Source organism: Pan paniscus, chromosome 14 (genome assembly GCF_029289425.2).
Source record: "Pan paniscus chromosome 14, NHGRI_mPanPan1-v2.0_pri, whole genome shotgun sequence".
Classification (NCBI taxonomy): Eukaryota; Metazoa; Chordata; class Mammalia; order Primates; family Hominidae; genus Pan; species Pan paniscus.
The window spans coordinates 44658286-44678528 of NC_073263.2; the positions used below are offsets into that span (position 1 = coordinate 44658286).

Here is a 20243-nt window from a genome sequence, read left to right on the forward strand (position 1 = left end):
AAGCAAATGCTTACAGGATGCTGGGAACATGTTAAAAGACTCAAGAGCCATCTTGAAAAGACTCCCACTTACCAAATTTGGGATACGGTAAAAAATAGTGAATTTAGATAGAGCTCCCTCTCCCCTCTCCCCTCCCCCCTCCCCCCTCCCCCCTCTCCCCTCTCCCCTCTTTCCACGGTCTCCCTCTGATGCCGAGCCGAAGCTGGACGGTACTGCTGCCATCTCAGCTCACTGCAACCTCCCTGCCCGATTCTCCTGCCTCAGCCTGCCGAGTGCCTGCGATTGCAGGCGTGCGCCGCCACACCTGACTGGTTTTCGTATTTTTTTGGTGGAGACGGGGTTTCGATGTGTCGGCTGGGCTGGTCTTCAGCTCCTAACCGCGAGTGATCCGCCAGCCTCGGCCTCCCGAGGTGCCGGGATTGCAGACGGAGTCTCATTAACTCAGTGCTCAATGGCACCCAGGCTGGAGTGCAGTGGCGTGATCTCGGCTCGCTACAACCACCTCCCAGCCGCCTGCCTTGGCCTCCCTAAGTGCCGAGATTGCAGCCTCTGCCTGGCAGCCACCCCGTCTGGGAAGTGAGGAGCGTCTCCGCCTGACTGCCCATCGTCTGGGATGTGAGGAGCCCCTCTGCCTGGCTGCCCAGTCTGGAAAGTGAGGAGCGTCTCTGCCCGGCCGCCATCCCATCTAGGAAGTGAGGAGTGCCTCTTCCTGGCCGCCATCACATCTGGGAAGTGAGGAGCGTCTCTGCCCGGCCGCCCATCGTCTGAGATGTGGGGAGCACCTCTGCCCTGCCGCCCCGTCGGGGATGTGAGGAGTGTCTCTGCCCGGCCGCCCTGTCTGAGAAGTGAGGAGACCCTCTGCCTGGCAACCGCCCCGTCTGAGAAGTGAGGAGCCCCTCCGCCCGGCAGCCACCCCGTCTGAGAAGTGAGGAGCGTCCTCCCTCCTCGTCCGGGAGGGAGGTGGGGGGGTCAGCCCCCCGCCCGGCCAGCCGCCCCGTCCGGGAGGTGAGGGGCGCCTCTGCCCGGCCGCCCCTACCGGGAAGTGAGGAGCCCCTCTGCCCGGCCAGCCGCCTCGTCCGGGAGGGAGGTGGGGGGGTCAGCCCCCCGCCTGGCCAGCCGCCCCGTCCGGGAGGCGAGGGGTGCCTCTGCCCGGCCGCCCCTACTGGGAAGTGAGGAGCCCCTCTGCCCGGCCAGCCGCCCCGTCCGGGAGGGAGGTGGGGGGGTCAGCCCCCCGCCCGGCCAGCCGCCCCGTCTGGGAGGGAGGTGGGGGGATCAGCCCCCCGCCTGGCCAGCCGCCCCGTCCGGGAGGGAGGTGGGGGGTTCAGCCCCCTGCCCGGCCAGCCGCCCTGTCCAGGAGGTGGGGGGGCGCCTCTGCCTGGCCGCCCCTACTGGGAAGTGAGGAGCCCCTCTGCCCGGCCAGCCGCTCTGTCTGGGAGGGAGGTGGGGGGGTCAGCCCCCGGCCTGGCCAGCCTCCCCGTCCGGGAGGGAGGTGGGGGGGTTAGCCCCCCGCCTGGCCAGCCGCCCCATCCGGGAGGTGAGGGGCGCCTCTGCCTGGCCGCCCCTTCTGGGAAGTGAGGAGCCCCTCTGCCCGGCCAGCCGCCCCGTCCGGGAGGGAGGTGGGGGGGTCAGCCCCCCGCCCGGCCAGCCGCCCCGTCCGGGAGGGAGGTGGGGGGTCAGCCCCCCGCCCGGCCAGCCGCCCCGTCCGGGAGGGAGGTGGGGGGGTCAGCCCCCCGCCCGGCCAGCCGCCCCGTCCGGGAGGGAGGTGGGGATCAGCCCCCCGCTCGGCCAGCCACCCTGTCCGGGAGGTGAGGGGCGCCTCTGCCCGGCCGCCCCTACTGGGAAGTGAGGAGCTCCTCTGCCAGGCCACCACCCCATCTGGGAGGTGTACTCAACAGCTCATTGAGAACGGGCCATGAAGACAATGGCGGTTTTGTGGAATAGAAAGGGGGGAAAGGTGGGGAAAAGATTGAGAAATCGGATGGTTGCTGTGTCTGTGTAGAAAGAGGTAGACATGGGAGACTTTTCATTTTGTTCTGTACTAAGAAAAATTCTTCTGCCTTGGGATCCTGTTGATCTGTGACCTTACCCCCAACCCTGTGCTCTCTGAAACATGTGCTGTATCCACTCAGGGTTGAATGGATTAAGGGCGGTGCAAGATGTGCTTTGTTAAACAGATGCTTGAAGGCAGCATGTTCGTTAAGAGTCATCACCACTCCCTAATCTCAAGTACCCAGGGACACAAACACTGCGGAAGGCCGCAGGGTCCTCTGCCTAGGAAAACCAGAGAACTTTGTTCACTTGTTTATCTGCTGACCTTCCCTCCACTATTGTCCTGTGACCCTGCCAAATCCCCCTCTGCGAGAAACACCCAAGAATGATCAATAAAAAAGAAAAAAAAAAAAAAAGAAAGAGAAAAATAATATTGAAATGTACGGGGTTTTTTTCCCTCAATGTGAAGTTCTTTGTAATGCACATAATTAGCTACTGTTCTGTAATGAACTTCAGAGTTTTTTATATTAGGTTTTACTGAAATGGGAGCCACAACCAAGATAAAATCTCAGGAATGTATGTCACTGAAGAAAGGCAGGCTAAAGGAGAGAGTACTTAGATGATGAACCTCATGGTATTGTGGAGTGCCTTCACAATACAGCTCAAGACCTGGCTTCTAGTCCTGAATGGCTGTTGATAGTTGTTTGGCTTTGGGCCTTACACTTCTTGTTTGTAAAATGTGGATAATAATGCCTTCCCAACCCATAGGATGTTTATAAAACATTAAATAGCTTAGCATTTGTTAAAATATTTGTAAACTCAAATGTTCTCCTTCCATGTAATATTCATGTCCCATGAATAATACATTCCTGAAAACCTCTATGTAAAGAAAATACCTGGTTCAGAAATATAGTATCTCTTTTTGGGAGGAGGGGGAAAATATTACAGGAAAAAGAGTGAAAGGAAACAAGGCTGAGAGAAACCCATGTAAATCTCAAGTACCACTTTGATCACTAAAGTAAAATATTAAAGATAGCATGCTAAATAAGCAATAATGGGCATGCTGCAATTTTTCCTTATGAATCCTTGCGTGGTAGAAAATCTCAAGGTCTTTTTCTTTCTTAGTTTAAAGCAGATGGTCCACATAGTTGCTAATCCACATAGGGTGGCTAAACCTCCAGGTTTGCCTGGAACCCTCCCAGTTTATGTGTTTCCCTATGCAATTATTAATAGTGCCCCCTTTTCCACTCTCCAGGGTGTCCTGGTTTTCATAATATAGTTGTCCTAAGTGTTAGCAGATGTGTGTGTAGGGGTAGGGGTGAAGACGGTGGGTAGTTATTCTATGCATTACTAGGCTGATTTATGAGCTGGCATTGTTTGATTTCTCTAGGGATCCAACCAAAGTTCCTTACAAATACTGTGGGTGTGTGTTTTAGTGTATAAGTAATACTTACTTTCTTGTTTTTTTTCCTTTAAAATTTTTACAAAATGAAAAGGTCTCTGTTTTCCCACATTCACATGCTTTAGAGGTGGCCATGGGTAACTGCTTGGTATGTAAGCCTCCAGATTACTCTCCATACAAATCATTTTGGGTGTTTAATACGGACAAAGTTTTAAAACATTGTTATGTTTTAAATCCACTAACCAGAGCAAGGTATTTTTCTAACCCCTTTAGGCTTAGTTTTGCTAACTTCAGAACATAGCACAGAAGTCTGATTTTGCTTTCCTTGTTGTTCTCTCTTGTATGTAGTTCTAAGGCTTTGGTTTACTTTGTTGCATCTTGATCTCTTCCCTAGAGTACATGGCCAGTACTTACAGTCCTTGTTTTTCTCACTTTAGTCTTGAATTCTTTTGAAAGTAAAACCTCAGTAGAAGTGAGTTGAAATTATTTTATTCAAATCAGTTTCCTCAACCACAGTTGAAGAAAAAGTAAGCCCACCATTTTGTTTTTGAGATGGAGTCTGGCTCTGTTGCCCAGGCTGGAGCGCAGTGGCGTGATCTCGGCTCACTGCAACCTCCGCCTCCTGAGTTCAAGCAATTTTCGTGCCTCAGCCTCCTGAGTAGCTGGGATTATAGGCGCCTGCCACCATGCCCGGCTAATTTTTTTTATTTTTAGTAGAGACAGGGTTTCACCATGTTGGCCAGGCTGGTCTTGAACTCCTGACCTCAAGTGATCTGCCTGCCTTGGCCTCCCAAAGTGCTAGGATTACAGGCGTGAGCCACCACGTCTGGCCCTCAGAATTTCTTAAAAGGGAATCTAGTGGTTTCTACCTATGCCAATATCAGAGACAAATAAGGAGCAAATTGTGTGTGTTTGTATGTTTTATATGTAGGCAGCAGGTCTAGCAGATTTTCTACCTAACGTAACACATAATCAGTCTTGTAGAAGATCTAGATACTTTTAGTGATGAGAACAGACTTATAGTAATTAGTACCCTAAGACTGCTATGAAAATGCTTGAAAACAGCTTGTTGCCTAGTTGGTCTCCTGGCTGTATTCTCCAGGCTGTCTTGTTTACTTTACTAATTTACTTAGTTTTCATTGCTGTTACTGAATTAACTAAATTCACTGTTAAACAAGTGTAGGATGGGTGGGGAATGTCTTACAGTGCACGTGACTAGGTTATCAGGATTTTAGTTGATTTTGAGCTTAATATGAGTCATCAAATTTATGAGCCTATAAACAAAAGGCTCCATTGATAGATGTCTGTTGTTTAGAATGAAGTGGAATGATAATCCTACTCCTTACTTTGCCAGTCAGCTCACAGTGAAAACATTATGTTCAGTTCTTAGTGCTGCACTTAAAGAGAGACATGGATGAATAAGATCATTCAGTGGAGTGAGACTAGGATCACCAGAAAGCTGAAAAAAAAAATTAATGTCTTATAAGGAACATTTGAAAGTCTGGGGCTGTTAAGAGAAGATGTAGGGCAGACCAGGTAAACTGTACTCACATATTTTAAATGTAGAATCAACTACTGATTCCTAGAGGCAGATTAACCTCTAAGTGTGTAGGTTTACAGGTTATAGGTTATAGGTTACCTGTGGTTTAAAAAAACATATATTTGGGTAAAAAATGAAAACAACTAAGATTTTAGAAAGGCAGTGTGGCATACTGGTTATGAGTATGGACCTGGGAATTAGCCTGAGGTTTAGTCCTTACCCTATCACTTACTAGCTATGTGACTTTGTGTAAATTGTTTACTCTGTTTCCTCATCTGAGGAGATGATATTAATACCTCATAGGTTCAAATGCATGTAAAATACGTAGTTAATAAGAGTTCTCCTGCTGTCGTAACCACGCATACTACACAGGCCAGATAGTAGATACTGCATTGTGTCTAATGTGGTGTGGGAGGACCTCCCCTCCCTACCACATCTTCCGAAGCTCAGCAGCAGCTTGCTGTGTGTCGCGGGCCAGGAACTAGGAGATCTGTATGGCGTGGCTGCTCATTCCAGAAGACAGGGCTGTGGGTGGAGAGATTGGGAGAGGCAGAGAGGAGGGAACAGACGTGCAGCCTGGAATGCAGCTCTTCCTGAATTTGGTTCTGTCTTAATACTCGAAAAAAGGAGAGTCCAGTTGTGAATAAGATGAGAGTAATAGCTTGTTCTGACAGTTGGTAACATTTGGACCATTTTTATCAAGCAATTTATATGATATTTCTAAACCAATGTACCTGGATTATTTTTGTATCTTTGGACATCTGATGTGTGCCACATTTTAATTAGTTTATAGTTTTGCTGGTCTGGGCACGGTGGCTCACACCTGTAATCCTAACACTTTGGGAGGCTGAGGCAGGTGGATCACCTGAGGTCAGGAGTTCGAGACCAGCCTGGCCAACGTGGTGAAACCCCGTCTCTACTAAAAATACAAAAATTAGCCAGATGTGTTGGTGTGTGGCTATAATCCCAGCTCCTCGGGAGGCTGAGGCAGGAGACTCGCTTGAACCCGGGGAAGCAGAGGTTTCAGTGAGTGGAGACCTCACCATTGCACTCCAGCTTGGTCAACAAGCGCAAAACTCAGTCTCAAAAAAAAAATTAGTTTATAGTTTTGCTTTAGCTTGTTTAATTTTAAAGGCAACCTTCTTTGTACATCACCATCCTGCCTCAGAATACTTCAGTTGTCCAAATGTTTGATATATGTTATATCTTATTGATAATCACGTAGCCTGTACTAATAATATGGCTTCTCCCCGAGACTTTTATTTCTAGCTTTATTTCTTTTTTTGGTCTTTTTTTTTTTTGAGACAGAGTCTCACTCAGTCACCCAGGCTGGAGTGCAGTGGCGCGATCTCGGCTTGGGTTCACGCCATTCTCCTGCCTCAGCCTCCCGAGTAGCTGGGACTACAGGCGCCTGCCACCACGACTGGCTAATTTTTTGTATTTTTAGTAGGGACGGGGTTTCACTGTGTTAGCCAGGATGGTCTCGATCTCCTGACCTCGTGATCTACCCGCCTCGGCCTCCCAAAGTGCTTATTTCTAGCTTTATTTCTAAACATGTTTAACATTCTGGGTCATGTGGGGACCCGCTAATAATAAAAAGTATGGAAACAAAAAATTAATGAGACACAATTTTTCTGTTATAAAATTGAGTTTAGAACAGTGTTATACTGATAATATGATGACGGGAGTTCAATTTGTTACAAACTTTCTGAAAGGCAGTCTGGCAACATATGTGTGTGTATATAACTTACACAACATGCACACATATTCCTGCTCAAAACAACATAGAATAACAATCCCAGTATTTTCTCTGCCAGTTAGCTCACAGCTCAAGCATTTTATTCAGTTCTCGATGATGCTATTATCTAGAGAGATAGACAAATGAGCTCATCCAGTAGAGTGGGACTGGGATAATGAGAAAGCTATAAAAATTAATAACAAAATATTCATGCCTTTCACCCAGCAATTCTGTAAATTTCTCTTTGTTTCTTTAATTCCATCAACTGCTAGGAACTTATCCCAGAGAAGTAATAGGTGAGTGATGGAAAGATTAATATATGAGGATAAATTAATGGTAAAATATTTATGCCCTTTTGACATGTCTTCATCATTCTTTGAGCACTTGTTATTTTTTTGACATAGATGTTTTAGACTCATCTTATACATTTCTGCCTAAGCCCTGGAGTTAGCCATTTCTCCAAGGAGTTGGCCATGGTTCCTTTTAGGGGAGAATGATATTTAGAAACTAAGATCTGGATACCCCAAATGCTTATTGCTGCTTCCAAGGCCGCCTCAGTGAACAGAGCTAGGGAGCATATGTACACACACACATACCTCCCCCACACACATCCCTCTTTACATCTGTATTTCTATATTTACATATATTGAAATGAGTTTGCACTAATATATCCAGTTCCAATAAAATACCACATACTTTGTTCCAGTTTTCTTCCTTTTCTTACTTGTGCTTCTTTTCCAAAAGTGAGAAACCTGGTTCCTGTTGTCCTTAATATAGTTACTTATTTGTTTGGGCCTCTGTTCTTACTTGTTCAGTCCGTTCCCAACTCCATGTGCAAATACCCTGTTCACCCTGCTTGGGCTGTAGCTCCCCTCAGTGTGCTGCCACTTTCACTGTCCTCCACTGGGACACCCTCCTCACCCTGTTCAGGCTTTCATTCCTGTTCTGAGGTTTCTCCCCTCCTCCATAGGAATGCCTCCTTACCCCACTAAGGGTCCAGCATCCTGTTTCAGGTTGTCCTCCTATATGTGGATGCTCTCACCTGCCAGGCTCTGACACATTTCTTACTGAGCCACTCCTTTATAGCGATGCCCTCCTTACCTGACTGGGCTCTGATACCTTGCCCCTGCTTGCCTGCTTCACCCCAGTGGCATCCTCTTCACCCCATTTGGACTATGACCATCCTATCCAACCCACTCTGAAGAAGATACCTATGTTGTTTGGCTTCACCTAATGGTTTTTGAGCTCAGTTGTTCAGTTAGGGGAAGTATGAATAGGAATTAAAACAAGGCCTGGTGCGGTGGCTTATATCTGTAATCTCAGCACTTTGCGAGGCCAAGGCAGGAGGATCACTTGAGTCTAGGAGTTCGAAACCAGCTGGGGCAACATAGTGAGACCCTGTCTCTACAAAAATAAAAATAAATGTTAGCTAGATAAGGTAATGAGCGCCTGTGGTCCCAGCCACTCCAGAGGCTGAGGTGGGAGGATCACTTCAGCCCAGGAAGTCAAGGCTGCAGTAAGCCATCATCATGCCACTGCACTCTAGCCTGGGTGACAGGTCAAGACCCTGTCACAAAAAGAAAACAAAACAAAACCAACAAGAGCCAACAGTTGAATAATGATATTGTTTTATTAACCTGGAAAAGGTGTTGCTTATTGCCTGTTAGTGAAAAGCCAGGCCCCATTGGTACCAAATCCAAGAAGTATTTTAAAAGTGTAAGAAAAAGGAAAGACATGATTAATACAAATTAAGAAAGGCAACAGGAATGAGACCGGAATCTAAAAAAGTAGCTGTGGGGTATTGAGAAATAGACTCAGAGTAGTAAAGGAGAAAATGCACAGCATTCTGAGAAATTTAGTGAAAGGATGGCCAGATGTTTACTTCATTAATTTCTGAAGATAGCACTGTATTGTACAATAATTAGCATTTAAAATTTTGCGCACAGGTCATCATACAAAGGGTATATTATAGTTGTAATGTAGAATAACAAAAGGTTATATGTACTTCATACATTCACACACCAAGACAAGGGAATATGTCATTCTTTTAAAATAAGTTTTAAGTCTTCAAGGATTAGCTTTTTTTCCTAGAGAGTATTAACTCATCTAGAGCTCATCAATCTATCATTCCAATTAAGATGCTGTTATAATTATATATGTGTGAAAATGAAATTGTCCTCTCCTCCTGTGTTCCCTGATTGCATCTAGTTACCAAGACTGAAAATGTCAACACGATCTTTAATTCATCTTTTTTCCTATGCTGCCCACTTCCAGTCATTTCCTCTTCTCTTAGTTTTAACAATTTAATGACCTGCTATGTATCTCTTCCTTACATTCTACCACTAGCTGCTTCAAGCTGTCTTTACTTTCTATGTGGGTGTTTGCCTTAGCCTCAGTAGAATTCTGTAAACATTATGGAAGTGTCTTCTGCATCTTTTCCTTTGTTTTGTCTACAGCACCTCTGCCTTAAACAGGTAGCTAAATTAAAGGCAGTTACATTAAATTGAGCTCTAGAAGCTAAATTCAGGAGTGCTAGAGAGGGGACTGTGGTGAATTTAGTGCCTGCCTCAAAATGCAAGTTGAGGGTATTGTTGTCATGCTGAATTGGGGGCCAATCTTTGCCATATCTCTAATTCTTGTAAGAGAAGCTGGAAATTCATATTTTTATGTGAAATCTTAAAATTTTCTCACCTCGTTTTAAGATACTTCCTCAACAAAGAAGAGACTGACATTGCATTTTAATATGTAAAAGACTGAGAAGTCCTACAGTAAACAAATCTGCGGAAAAATCTGGAATCCTTAGTCTGTCCTAAGTGATTCTTTACCATTTGACTCCGGGCTGCCATTCACTAGTGTCAGAAAGAATGTGCTAGATACTTTCTTTTTTCATTTGGGCTATTCCCTTAGCCTGGAAATCCCCCATGTTTTCGACTTCATCCCTCACTCACTTCTTTTCCTGGCTTTCCAGTTTGCATTTCCATGACAGGTACATTTATGGTATATACCTTTGCCATAAAGTTTTTGTTGTTGTGGCAAGATATAACTGTTTTATTTGTAGTTGTTTATGATTGGACGTGTCTATTTTCATTAAACTGGGACTTCCTTGAGGTCAAGGATCCACACTTAATACTGTACCATGTACATAGCACAATGCATAGTGGACATATAGTAGACCCTTCATAATAGAATGAGTGATTAACTGAGCTAGTGAATGAAGGCAGGTTGGAACCAAACTGAACGTTATGGAGAAACAGTGGTTTTCTAATTGGTCTTCCTATCTCTAGTCACCTTTAGTCTACTCTGTATATATTTTCTAGTGCAAGTTTCCTGTAGGAAATGTTTGTACTTGTTATTCTTTTGGTCAAACAATATCTACAGATCTCCATTGCCCAAAGAATAAAGTCTGTACTTTGTACTGTGATATTCAAGAGCTTCTATGGTTGAGCCCCTTTAGAGTTTATCTCCTCCCCTTTCTTATTTTGCCTTTCCCTTCTAGCCAAATCTGATCACTCATTTGTGATCAGACCCTTTTGTGACTTTTGTTCAATTCTCACTTCTGGTACTGTATTTCCCCACTTCAACTTATTGCAATCTTAGTACCCTTTAAGGCTGAGCTCCGAGTTCCATCTTTGTTGGGTCATTCCTTAACTCTTAAAATGGAAGAAATGGCTTCTTCCTGTCTGATCCTGGCGCATTGTGGCTCCCTTAATTGAACATAAAAATTTATCTCATTTTATAGTTTATGGATGTACCTTTTATTCCTTCTGCTGGCTGGGACAGGGTTAACTCAGTACTTTGCATGTAAGAGGTATTTAATACATACTTTTAAAAAATTAAGTTCTTATATAGGATGTACATTGATTTTGCTTTGTAAAAAAAAATTAAAATTTAAAAACGTAATTCAAATACAGTATATAGAAAATAGTGTGGAAAGATACTGCACCAAGATGTTAACAATGGAATTGTGGCTATTTTAAAACTTATTTTTTGCTCGTCTGTATTAAAAATATTTATATGTGGGCATATATTGTTTTATAATAGAGGAAAATTGCTCATAATTTAAATTATTAAATTTAATAACTTGATCTTTAAGATTTTGTTAGGTAAATGAAACCTCTTCAGCTAGATAAAATGAATAGTAAAATTTGATGAAGTACTGTATAGATCTGGTATTATATATGTATTAACATGCTACTGAATGCCAAAAATGCTCAGAAATAAAGATGAGAATTGTAATAAGGCTGGGTGTAGTGGCTTACACCTGTAATCCCAGCACTTTGGGAAGCTGATTGTTTGGGGCCAGGAGTTCAAGACCAGCCTGGACAACATGGTGAGACCTTATCTCTACAAAAAAAAAAAAAAAAAAAAAATACAGAAGTTAGCTGGGTGTGATGGCATGCACCTGTAGACCCAGCTACTTGGGAGGCTGAGGTGGGAGGATCAGTTGAGCCTAGGAGGTCAAGACTGCAGTGAGCCATGATTGGGCCACTGTGGTTGATAGAGGGAGACCCTGTCTCCAAAAAAAAAAAAAAGGGAAAAAGAAAATGTAAAAAAGAAAAAAGAATTGTAATAAGATCATTATTTGCATAAAATAGAACTAGCAGAGGTTATAATAGTGTTAAGTGACATAAACTCATAATATCCAAAATAATGATGTGTGATTAATGTGAGTTTATTTTTCCCATAAGGTTATAAATAGGATAGTTGTGGGGAGTCAAGGGTAAATATTGGTTAATCTCTGTAAATGTAATATTTTATGTAAATATGAAGTTTTTTTTTAAAGCTCTTAACTCACATTTGAAAACAACATGAAATCTAAATAATTTTAAATATTTCTTTTCCTCTCCTTTAGGACTCAAGGAAGGACTGAGGTAAGATTATTTATATGGAAATTTTAGTTAAAACTTGAGACTATCTTTTCATTAATAATAGTGAAAAAAGAGTGTTTGAATTTTGGAAAACTCCACATCAAGTGCATGGCTGATGGTTAAGAACACATAAAGGTATAAATGCCACCCTTGTGTGAATGAATGGACCCTTTTCTAGTTGTTCATTCTCAGCATTTTTCTTCTTTGACCTACATTTCCCCTCTCTTGGTACCATGAAACTGAGTAAAACTTCTGTAATACTTTACTAATACGTTAGTATTACTTCAGTGTGACAAAGGCATTTGATATGGATTTTTTGAGAACTTTAGATTCTGACCCATTGAGGCCAGTTTGTGATTTACAATACTTATCACATAGTAGAGATGTTTAATAAATACTTCATAATCTTCCTACATGCTTGGGAGATGAGTAATTTTGTTTATAAGTCTGTTTAGTGTAAAATGTGATGTTCTTTTGGGGAGATCTGGTATATAATAAAAAGCATTTTGAAAGAACACCTAGTATGTATTTTTATTCTAAACCTTATTATTGAGCTATCCTTTTAACTGTTGAGTTGTATTTGTTAAAACAATCAAAAATAATACCATGTACTCATACAGTTGTCATTAAGACCTACAAAATAAATACATCCTCTGTTTATGGGAGTGTTTAAGCTTTTCAGAGTAAATAGTTCACTTCACCCCCCCCCATCTGAAGTACAATTGCTTTCTTAATATTCTTAAAATATTCACTTATTCAGCAATATTATTTTCCTTCTATATGCCAGGCACTCTGCTAGATCTTAAAGATATAAAAGATAGTAAGACATGATCCCTTGACCTCAGACCTCAGAGATTTTAGGGAAAAAAAAAATCATCTTTTTTTTTTTTTTTTTTTTTTTTTGAGATGGAGTCTCGTTCTGTCATGCCCGGCTAATTTTTGTATTTTTAGTAGAGACAACGTTTTGTCATGTTGGCCAGGCTGGTCTCAATCTCCTGACCTCAAGTGATCAGCCCACCTCGGCCTCTCAAGGTGCTGGGATTACAGGTGTGAACCACCACTGTGCCCAGCCAGAAAAAATAATCTTACTCCTGTTTTGGAGACTTCTTCAGCTACAGACCAGAGAAAACATGAAAACTGTCTTTTTTTATAATGATAGATTAGCCCCATTATTCTTTTTGTTTTTGTTTTTTATTTTCTTATGTTTAGTAATTTTTATTTTATTTCAGGGGTACATGTGTAGGTTTGTTACATAGGTATATTGCATGATGCTGAGATTTGGGCTGATATTTATTCTATCACCCAAATAGTGAACATGGTAACCAATAGGTAGTTTTTTAACCCTTGGTCTCCTCTCTCCCTCTCTCTTTCTGGAGTCCCCAATGTCTGTTGTTCCCATCTTTAGGTCTGTGTCTACCCAATGTTTAGTTCCCACTTGTAAGTGAGAACATGTGGTATTTGGTTTTCTGTTTCTGCGCTAATTTACATAGGATAATGGCTTCCAGCTGCATCATTGCTGCAAAGGATGTGATTTTGTTATTTTTTTATTAGCCCCATTATTCTGACAAATGGGAATAGATTATCTTTCTCTCTTTTGTTTTTTTTAAGAGACAGGGTCTTGCTTTGTTGCCAAGGTTGGAGTGCAATGGCTGTTCATAGTGAGCTACAGCCTGGAACTCCTGGCCCAAGGAATCCTCTTGCCTCAGCCTCCCAAGTAGCGGGGATTATAGGTGTGCACCAGTGTGTCCAGTTTATATTCTCTTTTTATGACCAAGAATTAAGGAGTTTTTAATAAAGTGTTTAATGAAATGACTGGAAAACACATTTAAAAACAATTTGATTTATAACAAAAAATTTTTTATATATAGTTTGAATACAGAAGTCTGTTATAATCTCTGGTTAATGTGTCTATTAGGTGTCATTTACTTTGAATGAGGATCTTGCAAATATTCATGATATTGGTGGAAAACCAGCTTCAGTCAGTGCTCCTAGAGAACATCCATTTGTCTTGCAAAGTGTTGGAGGACAGACATTAACAGTATTTACTGAGAGCTCATCAGGTAAGTGGGAATGGAATTATTTAATGTGATTCCTGTACATGTTGTATAGATTTTCTGTCTCAACATACACTCCTATTTGCTTTTTTTTTTTTTTTGCGATGGAGTTTCGCTCTTGTTGCCCAGGCTGAAGTCCAATGGCACGATCTTGGCTCACCGCAACCTCCACCTCCTGGGTTCAAGTGATTCTCCTGCCTCAGCCCCCCGAGTAGCTGGGATTACAGGCATGTGCCACCATGCCTGGCTAATTGTGTGTTTTTAGTAGAGACGAGGTTTCTCCATGTTGGTCAGGCTGGTCTCTAACTCCCTACCTCAGGTGATCTGCCCACCTTGGCCTCCCGAAGTGCTGGGATTACAGGCGTGAGCCACCGCGCCCAGCCTCCTGTTTGCTTTTTTAAGGTCATTACCAATACTGTTCCATCTCTCATTTTGTCTACCTCTGTTATTCATACTATGCTACTTCTCTGCTCTGTGTACTTTCTTGTGATTAATGAAATTTTGGCCATTACTTGAGAAGGGCTTAATTTCCATTTGGGATATGAAGATGTAGAACAAAGCAGATGGAAGAATGTGGTTCATCAAGCTGCCTTCTAAGATGTTGAAGAAATAGTATTCTGAATTTTGCCAAGATAAGGTCATCCTTGCTTGTTTTAGTAAATTGATATTCAGCAAGTATGAGTTGTACTTAAAAAATACAGTTTGATATTAGGGAATATTTTAGTCTGAATTTTTCAACTTGTATGCTTTGTATACCAAGAGGGCCTTTTTATTGCATAGAGATAACTTTTAATTGATACTGGCTTCCAAGAAGTTTCTGCGTAGAGTTTTAAGATTGTATGTGTTTGCAATGAGATATTTTAACAGTTCAATAAATCAGAAGCAAATGTTTCCATTTGTGAATTAAATACAGAGAGAACTTTCTTGTGGCACACACTCAGCATGAGTATATTTTCCTTGTTTTGGGATTTTTATCTGTCACCGAGTTTAGAATACTATTAAAGCAACAGGCCACCTTAGCTTAATGGAGCTAATTTTCTCCTATCTAGTTCAAAAAGCTTATTGACAAAAGAAAACATTTGTGATTTTGTTGTATTTCATCAAGCATTTCAAAGAAAGCTATAAGAAATTATAGTATGTTAGGAACACCATTGTTTAAAAAAAGGAACATCCTCGTAAATTTTTTTTTTTTTTTGAGACGTAGTCTTGCTCTGTCGCCCAGCTGGAGTGCAGTGGAGAGATCTCGGCTCACTGCAAGCTCCGCCTACCGGGTTCACGCCATTCTCCTGCCTCAGCCTCCTGAATAGCTGGGACTACAGGTGCCCGCCACCATGCCCACCTAATTTTTTTTTGTATTTTTAGTAGAGACGGTGTTTCACCATGTTAGCCAGGATGGTCTCGATCTCCTGACCTCGTGATCCGCCCGCCTCGGCCTCCCAGAGTGCTGGGATTACAGGCATGAGCCACCGGGCCCGGCCGAATTTTTTTTGTGGTATCTTAGATTACCAATAGCTACATAAAATGATCTAAAAAATTATTCTTTTTTTTCTTGGATGTACAGTATAACAGAATGGTAAATTATAACTCTTCAGTTATGTAGTTGAAGGTAGAAGGTTGGTTTCATTGCAGTTTTCTGATGCTCTAATAATTAGTAGTGTAGTAGTATGGGAGGCAGAAAATGTTAAAGTAACAGTATCTTCAGTATATCCATTTTATACTGTTGAAGATTCAACCCTTCAACAAATATTTATTGCATGCTACATAGTTCAGGGCATAGTACAGGCCTATCTAAAATTCTGAAATTTGTCTGAAATTAGAAGCACATTTGAATTCAGTATGTTAAGAGTTTTAGGTTTGGCCGGGCATGGTGGCTCATGCCTGTAATCCCAGCACTTTGGGAGGCCAAGGTGGGCAAATCACCTGAGGCCAGGAGTCCTAGACCAACCAGGCCAACATGGTGAAACCCTGTCTCTATTAAAAATAAAAAATTGGCCAGGCGTGGTGGCAGGTGCCTGTAATCCCAGCTACTCAGGAAGCTGAGGCAGGAGAATTGTTTGAACCCAGGAGGTGGAGGTAGAAGTGAGCCAAGATCGCACCACTGTACTCCAGCCTGGGCGACAGAGGGAGACTCAGTCTCAAAAAAAAAAAAAAAAAAAAAAGAGTTAGAGAGTTTTAGTTTCAACAACTTTATTCCTTTTGATTGATGAGATTTAATAAGATCTGTTGAACGTGTGAGGTTTTCTCTACTTTTGTGATTGTCCCTGGAGTGGAAGAGGCATGGCACCAAGACAGTAAAAAGGAGTCATTGCCTTGATAAACGTTTGAGGTAGAAAAACTTGAACTTTTTTTTGTAGAAAAAAGTACCCTATTTCAGATTTTTTACATCTTATTAAGTGACTAATTTTTTGAAAGCATGATTTATTTCTGGTACTTCTACAAAGACAGCAATTTAGAAAGCTAACATTTGTTAGCCTCAAAATTAGTCTTCCATTTTACATTTTAAAAATACTTCAGTGTTGTGCTCTTCTTGAACATTTCGTGTTCACGTTTCTGGCTACAGTGTACTCTAAAGGGAATGTGGTTTTACAAGGATTATCTTGGCAGGGATATGGAAGAGAATTAAGATTGTCATCCTTATTCTGGGGCTTGGACAGTATGTTCTTTGTAGAACTGTGATAATACAAATGCAGTTCTAAGTTGCTATTAGTTATAATACACTATAACAATTTTTTGCTTCTTAACCTCATTATTTCTGTTTCAAGTCATTGTTCCTTGATTCTCTTTGCACCATTCTGTGCCTTAATTTCCTCATTTATGAAATAAGGATAATGTATTGACATTTATATATAAATATGAATACATTTAAACACTTAGAACAATGCTCAGTATATAATGAATGCTCAAATATTAGCTGTTATTGTTAATATTACACCTTATTTCTAAACACTTTAGGTTTTAAGTTTATTTTAAGGCAAGTGCATGCATTTTAGCTCAGTCTGGATGTATATCACTTGGTAAAATTCAGCCAGTAGGGATTTTTATGTTAAATGTTTCTCAATTGCCTGCATGACCAAGAAAAAAGCTCTAGAATTCTTAGTAGTTTATCTCCTCTGAGGAGTCTTATGTATTTGTTATTTCTAGTCATTAAAGCAGCAGTTCTGCAAGTGGGTTCCTTGGATCTCTAGGAAGTCATAAATAGTAGCAGGGGCTCTGTGACTGCTGTGACATATTTAAAATGTTAGATGTATGTTGTATATGTGCGTTCTTTTCTATAGGATGGTACCAGAGCTTTCATTGGAATCTCAGAGGAATCTGTGGCCCAGAAAAGCTACAGAACCACTACCCTAGTTTTAACCTTGGTTGGTCATGAACCTGCCAAAGTATAAGTGACTAAGCCATTTTACAGGGAGTAAGCTGTTGATTTTACATTGAAATATAAATGAGGTAGGCATTATCTGGAATATTTCTACATTTTCTATCAAGTATAGAACTGTACCTGCTTTTCTAGGCTCTTTGTTTCTTTTTATTAGTGCACAGGTCTATAAAATGTAGAGTTTGTAAGGAAACTTGAAACCACATTTTAGTTCAGTGTGTTAGGAGTTTTAGTTTTAATAACTTTACTCCTGTTAATGTGATTTTGCTGGTTTTTGAGAGGCCTCCTTTGAGCCCATTTTCCTAATGATTGAATTTGGCACATTGGGTATCTTTTAGGGAGAGCGAATTAGAGGAGACTAATGATTAAGTTATACAGTGTTTTCTCATTAATTAAAATAATCTGCATGTCATCAACATTTTATGAACTCAGTTAATTTATTTCTAATTCAGTGTTCCTGTCTGAGAGAATATATTTTATTTTTATGGGCTATTTTGGGTTACCCTTTCTTCCACTTCTGCTTTCCTCTATGAAATTCAAAATGATCTATTAATATTTTTCTGTTATTTTCACGGAGCTCGCTTATCCATTACCCTTATCTCTGTGGAAATACCTCATGTGTTTGGCCTTACATTTCCCCGCCTTGGGTCTTCAGTTTAGTATTTGTATTTACTATTTATTGGTAACTATAGATCATTTCTATTTTTCCTGCCTTTGGCATCCTCTTTGGCATTCCTACTTTTATTCAAAGTTAGATTTTCTTCTTTTTTTTTTAGAGGCAGTGTCTCACTGTGTTGCCCAGGCCGAACTTCTGGGCCCAAGTGATCCTCCCACCTCAGCCTCCTGAGTAGCTGGGACTACAGGCGTGCATCACCATGTCTGGCTCTTAGATATTATTATTTATAACTGCCAACTCTAGACAAAAATGTTCATTCATCTGTTCAATAGATATTTTTGGTGCTAAGCCCTGTGCTAAAATAATATTAGCCTCCTGTGCACTGAGGCAACTGGTAAGTGAATAAATGCTACAAATGCTCTAATGGAGATACGTACAAAGAGGAAAAAAGCATGTGTACTTTGCCTGAGGGAACTGGCTTCAGAAGTGGAGATAATATTTGAGCTGGACCTTGAAGTATATGAATAGGATGAAAGATAGTGAGGATAAATTCATTTTTCTAGCCTTCAAGGATCCAATTCTTCACTTGGCATTCTTTTACCTGTCATCCTCTGTCATAGCTATCTAAAAGTTCATTAAATAAAAATTCATTAAAGCAAAAAACTTAGCTGTGGATGTCACAGACTAGGTTAGAGATGAAAAAAGTTTTAATTGGTGCAATGGGAGTGGAAAAGATAGAACATGGGATAATAGAGGTAATTTTTTTTTAATTTTTTTTGCCATCAGGTAAGTCGACCAGAATTAGAGGTTATTTTGACAGCTTTTGGTGATGAATCGGCTATGAGGAAATTGGAAGATTGAGAAGCCTAGAGTGGTTTCCATGCTTTTTTTGGCCTGAGCATCTGGAGGGATAGTGAAACCATTACTGAATTAGAAAATATTCAAAGAAATGGGCAGGCTTAGAGCTGATAACGCAGTGACTTTTTTGCTTTCATTTTTCATTATCTTTGACGCCTTTGTAGCAGTTCATTAATTCAATAAATTAATATTTGTGCCTGGTTTTTTCAGGCCCCCTTTTAGGCTTGGGATGCTTTAACAAGCAAAGGCTTAGCCCTTGTGGTGCTTACATTTTACTAAGAGGAGACAACAGTAAACATAAGTAAATTATATTGCTGGCTAGAAGTTGATAAATTTTCTGGGAATAAAGTGGGAAGTAGGCTCGGGAGTATCAGGTTGGGGGTGGGACCTCATTGAGAAGGTGAAATTTGAACAGTCTTGAAGGAGGCAAAAGGAGTAGCCATGTGGAGTGAGTTAGCCAGCTAGGAGTTTTTAAGGCAGACAGAGAACAGTAATGACTAATGCTCCAAGTTGGGAACAAGACTGGCATGTTCACGGAGTGGCCAAGAGGTCAGTGTGGATAAAGTAGATGAGCAAGGGGGAAGAGTAGTGGGTTAATTAGGCTAGGAAAGAAGGGTGGATGTTGGCAGTGGCAGATCATGAAAAGATTTCTAAACTATAAAAAGTATTTTGGATTTTACTTTTAGTGAAGTGGGAAGTCACTGGAGAGTTTTAAGCAGAATAGTGATATAATTTGATTTACATGTTAAAGACCTACTCTGACTGGTAGGTTGAGAAGAGACCACGGAGTCGGGGCAGGGCTGGAACCGGGAGGCTGTTATAGTAATCCAGGGGAGACATGACAGAAGCTTGGATTAGAGTGGTAGCAGTGACAGAGATCTACTCACTCACCTGATATCCAGCTTTATATCTTTAGTTGTCTTAACACAGTCCACTTGGATTCTTTTTTTGGTGGGGGGAGATGGGTCTCATCCTGGGCTCAGGCAGTCCTCCCACCTCAGCCTCTCGAGTAGCTGGAACTACAGTCGCATGCCACCATGCCTGGCTAGTTTTTTATTTTTTTGTTTTTTTTTTGTAGAGACAGGGTTTCGCCATGTTGCCCAGGCTGGTCTCGAACTCCTGCGTGCAAAGCTGTCCACGTGCCTTGGCCTCCCAAAGTGCTGGGATTATAGGCATGAGCCACTGTGCCCAGTCTGCCACTTGGATTTGTTACCTGAAACCAGGAAATAGAAAATCAAATTTCATTTATCCATTTCCTTTTTCTCTATATATCCATGTTTCTGCCAGTGATACATTATTCTTCTATTGTCTTGGCCATAATAATTCTTAGCCTCCTCTTATTTCTTGTATTTGGTCATTTTGTTGTTTCTGTAGTAGGAATCACATATACACATTTCTGGATACCACTTGATATGGTTTGTCTCTGTCCCCACCCAAATCTTATCTTGAATTTTAGCTCCCATAATTCCCACATGTTGTGAGAGGGACCTGGTGGGAGATAATTGAATCATGGAGGCAGCTTCCCCCATACTGTTCTTGTGGTAGTGAATAAGTCTCATGAGATCTGGTGGGTTGATAAGGGGTTTCCCCTTTCACTTGGCTCTCATTCTGTCTTGTCTGCCACCATGTAAGACATGCCTTTTGCCTTCTGCCACAATTGTGAGGCCTCCCCAGCCATGTGGAACTGAGTCTGTTAAACTTCTTTTTCTTTATAAATTACCCAGTCTTGGGTATGTCATTATCAGCAGTGTGAAAACAGACTAATACACCACTTAATCCAAAGCAACCCTCTGAAAACTCCACCC

The 20243-nt window shown here is 41.5% G+C and overlaps 1 protein-coding gene across 2 annotated transcripts in view; it reads left to right on the top strand.

Annotated features, from left to right (window-relative positions):
- The window catches only part of GTF2F2 (general transcription factor IIF subunit 2), a 167753-nt gene that overhangs the window by 22062 nt on the left and 125448 nt on the right, over positions 1 to 20243 (top strand). For both annotated transcript variants that reach the window (XM_063595937.1, XM_003807668.4), the window contains 2 exons: positions 11522 to 11540; positions 13453 to 13597. In XM_063595937.1, coding sequence (XP_063452007.1) covers positions 11522 to 11540; positions 13453 to 13597 — 164 coding nt within the window. The remainder of the gene's footprint in view (positions 1 to 11521; positions 11541 to 13452; positions 13598 to 20243) is intronic.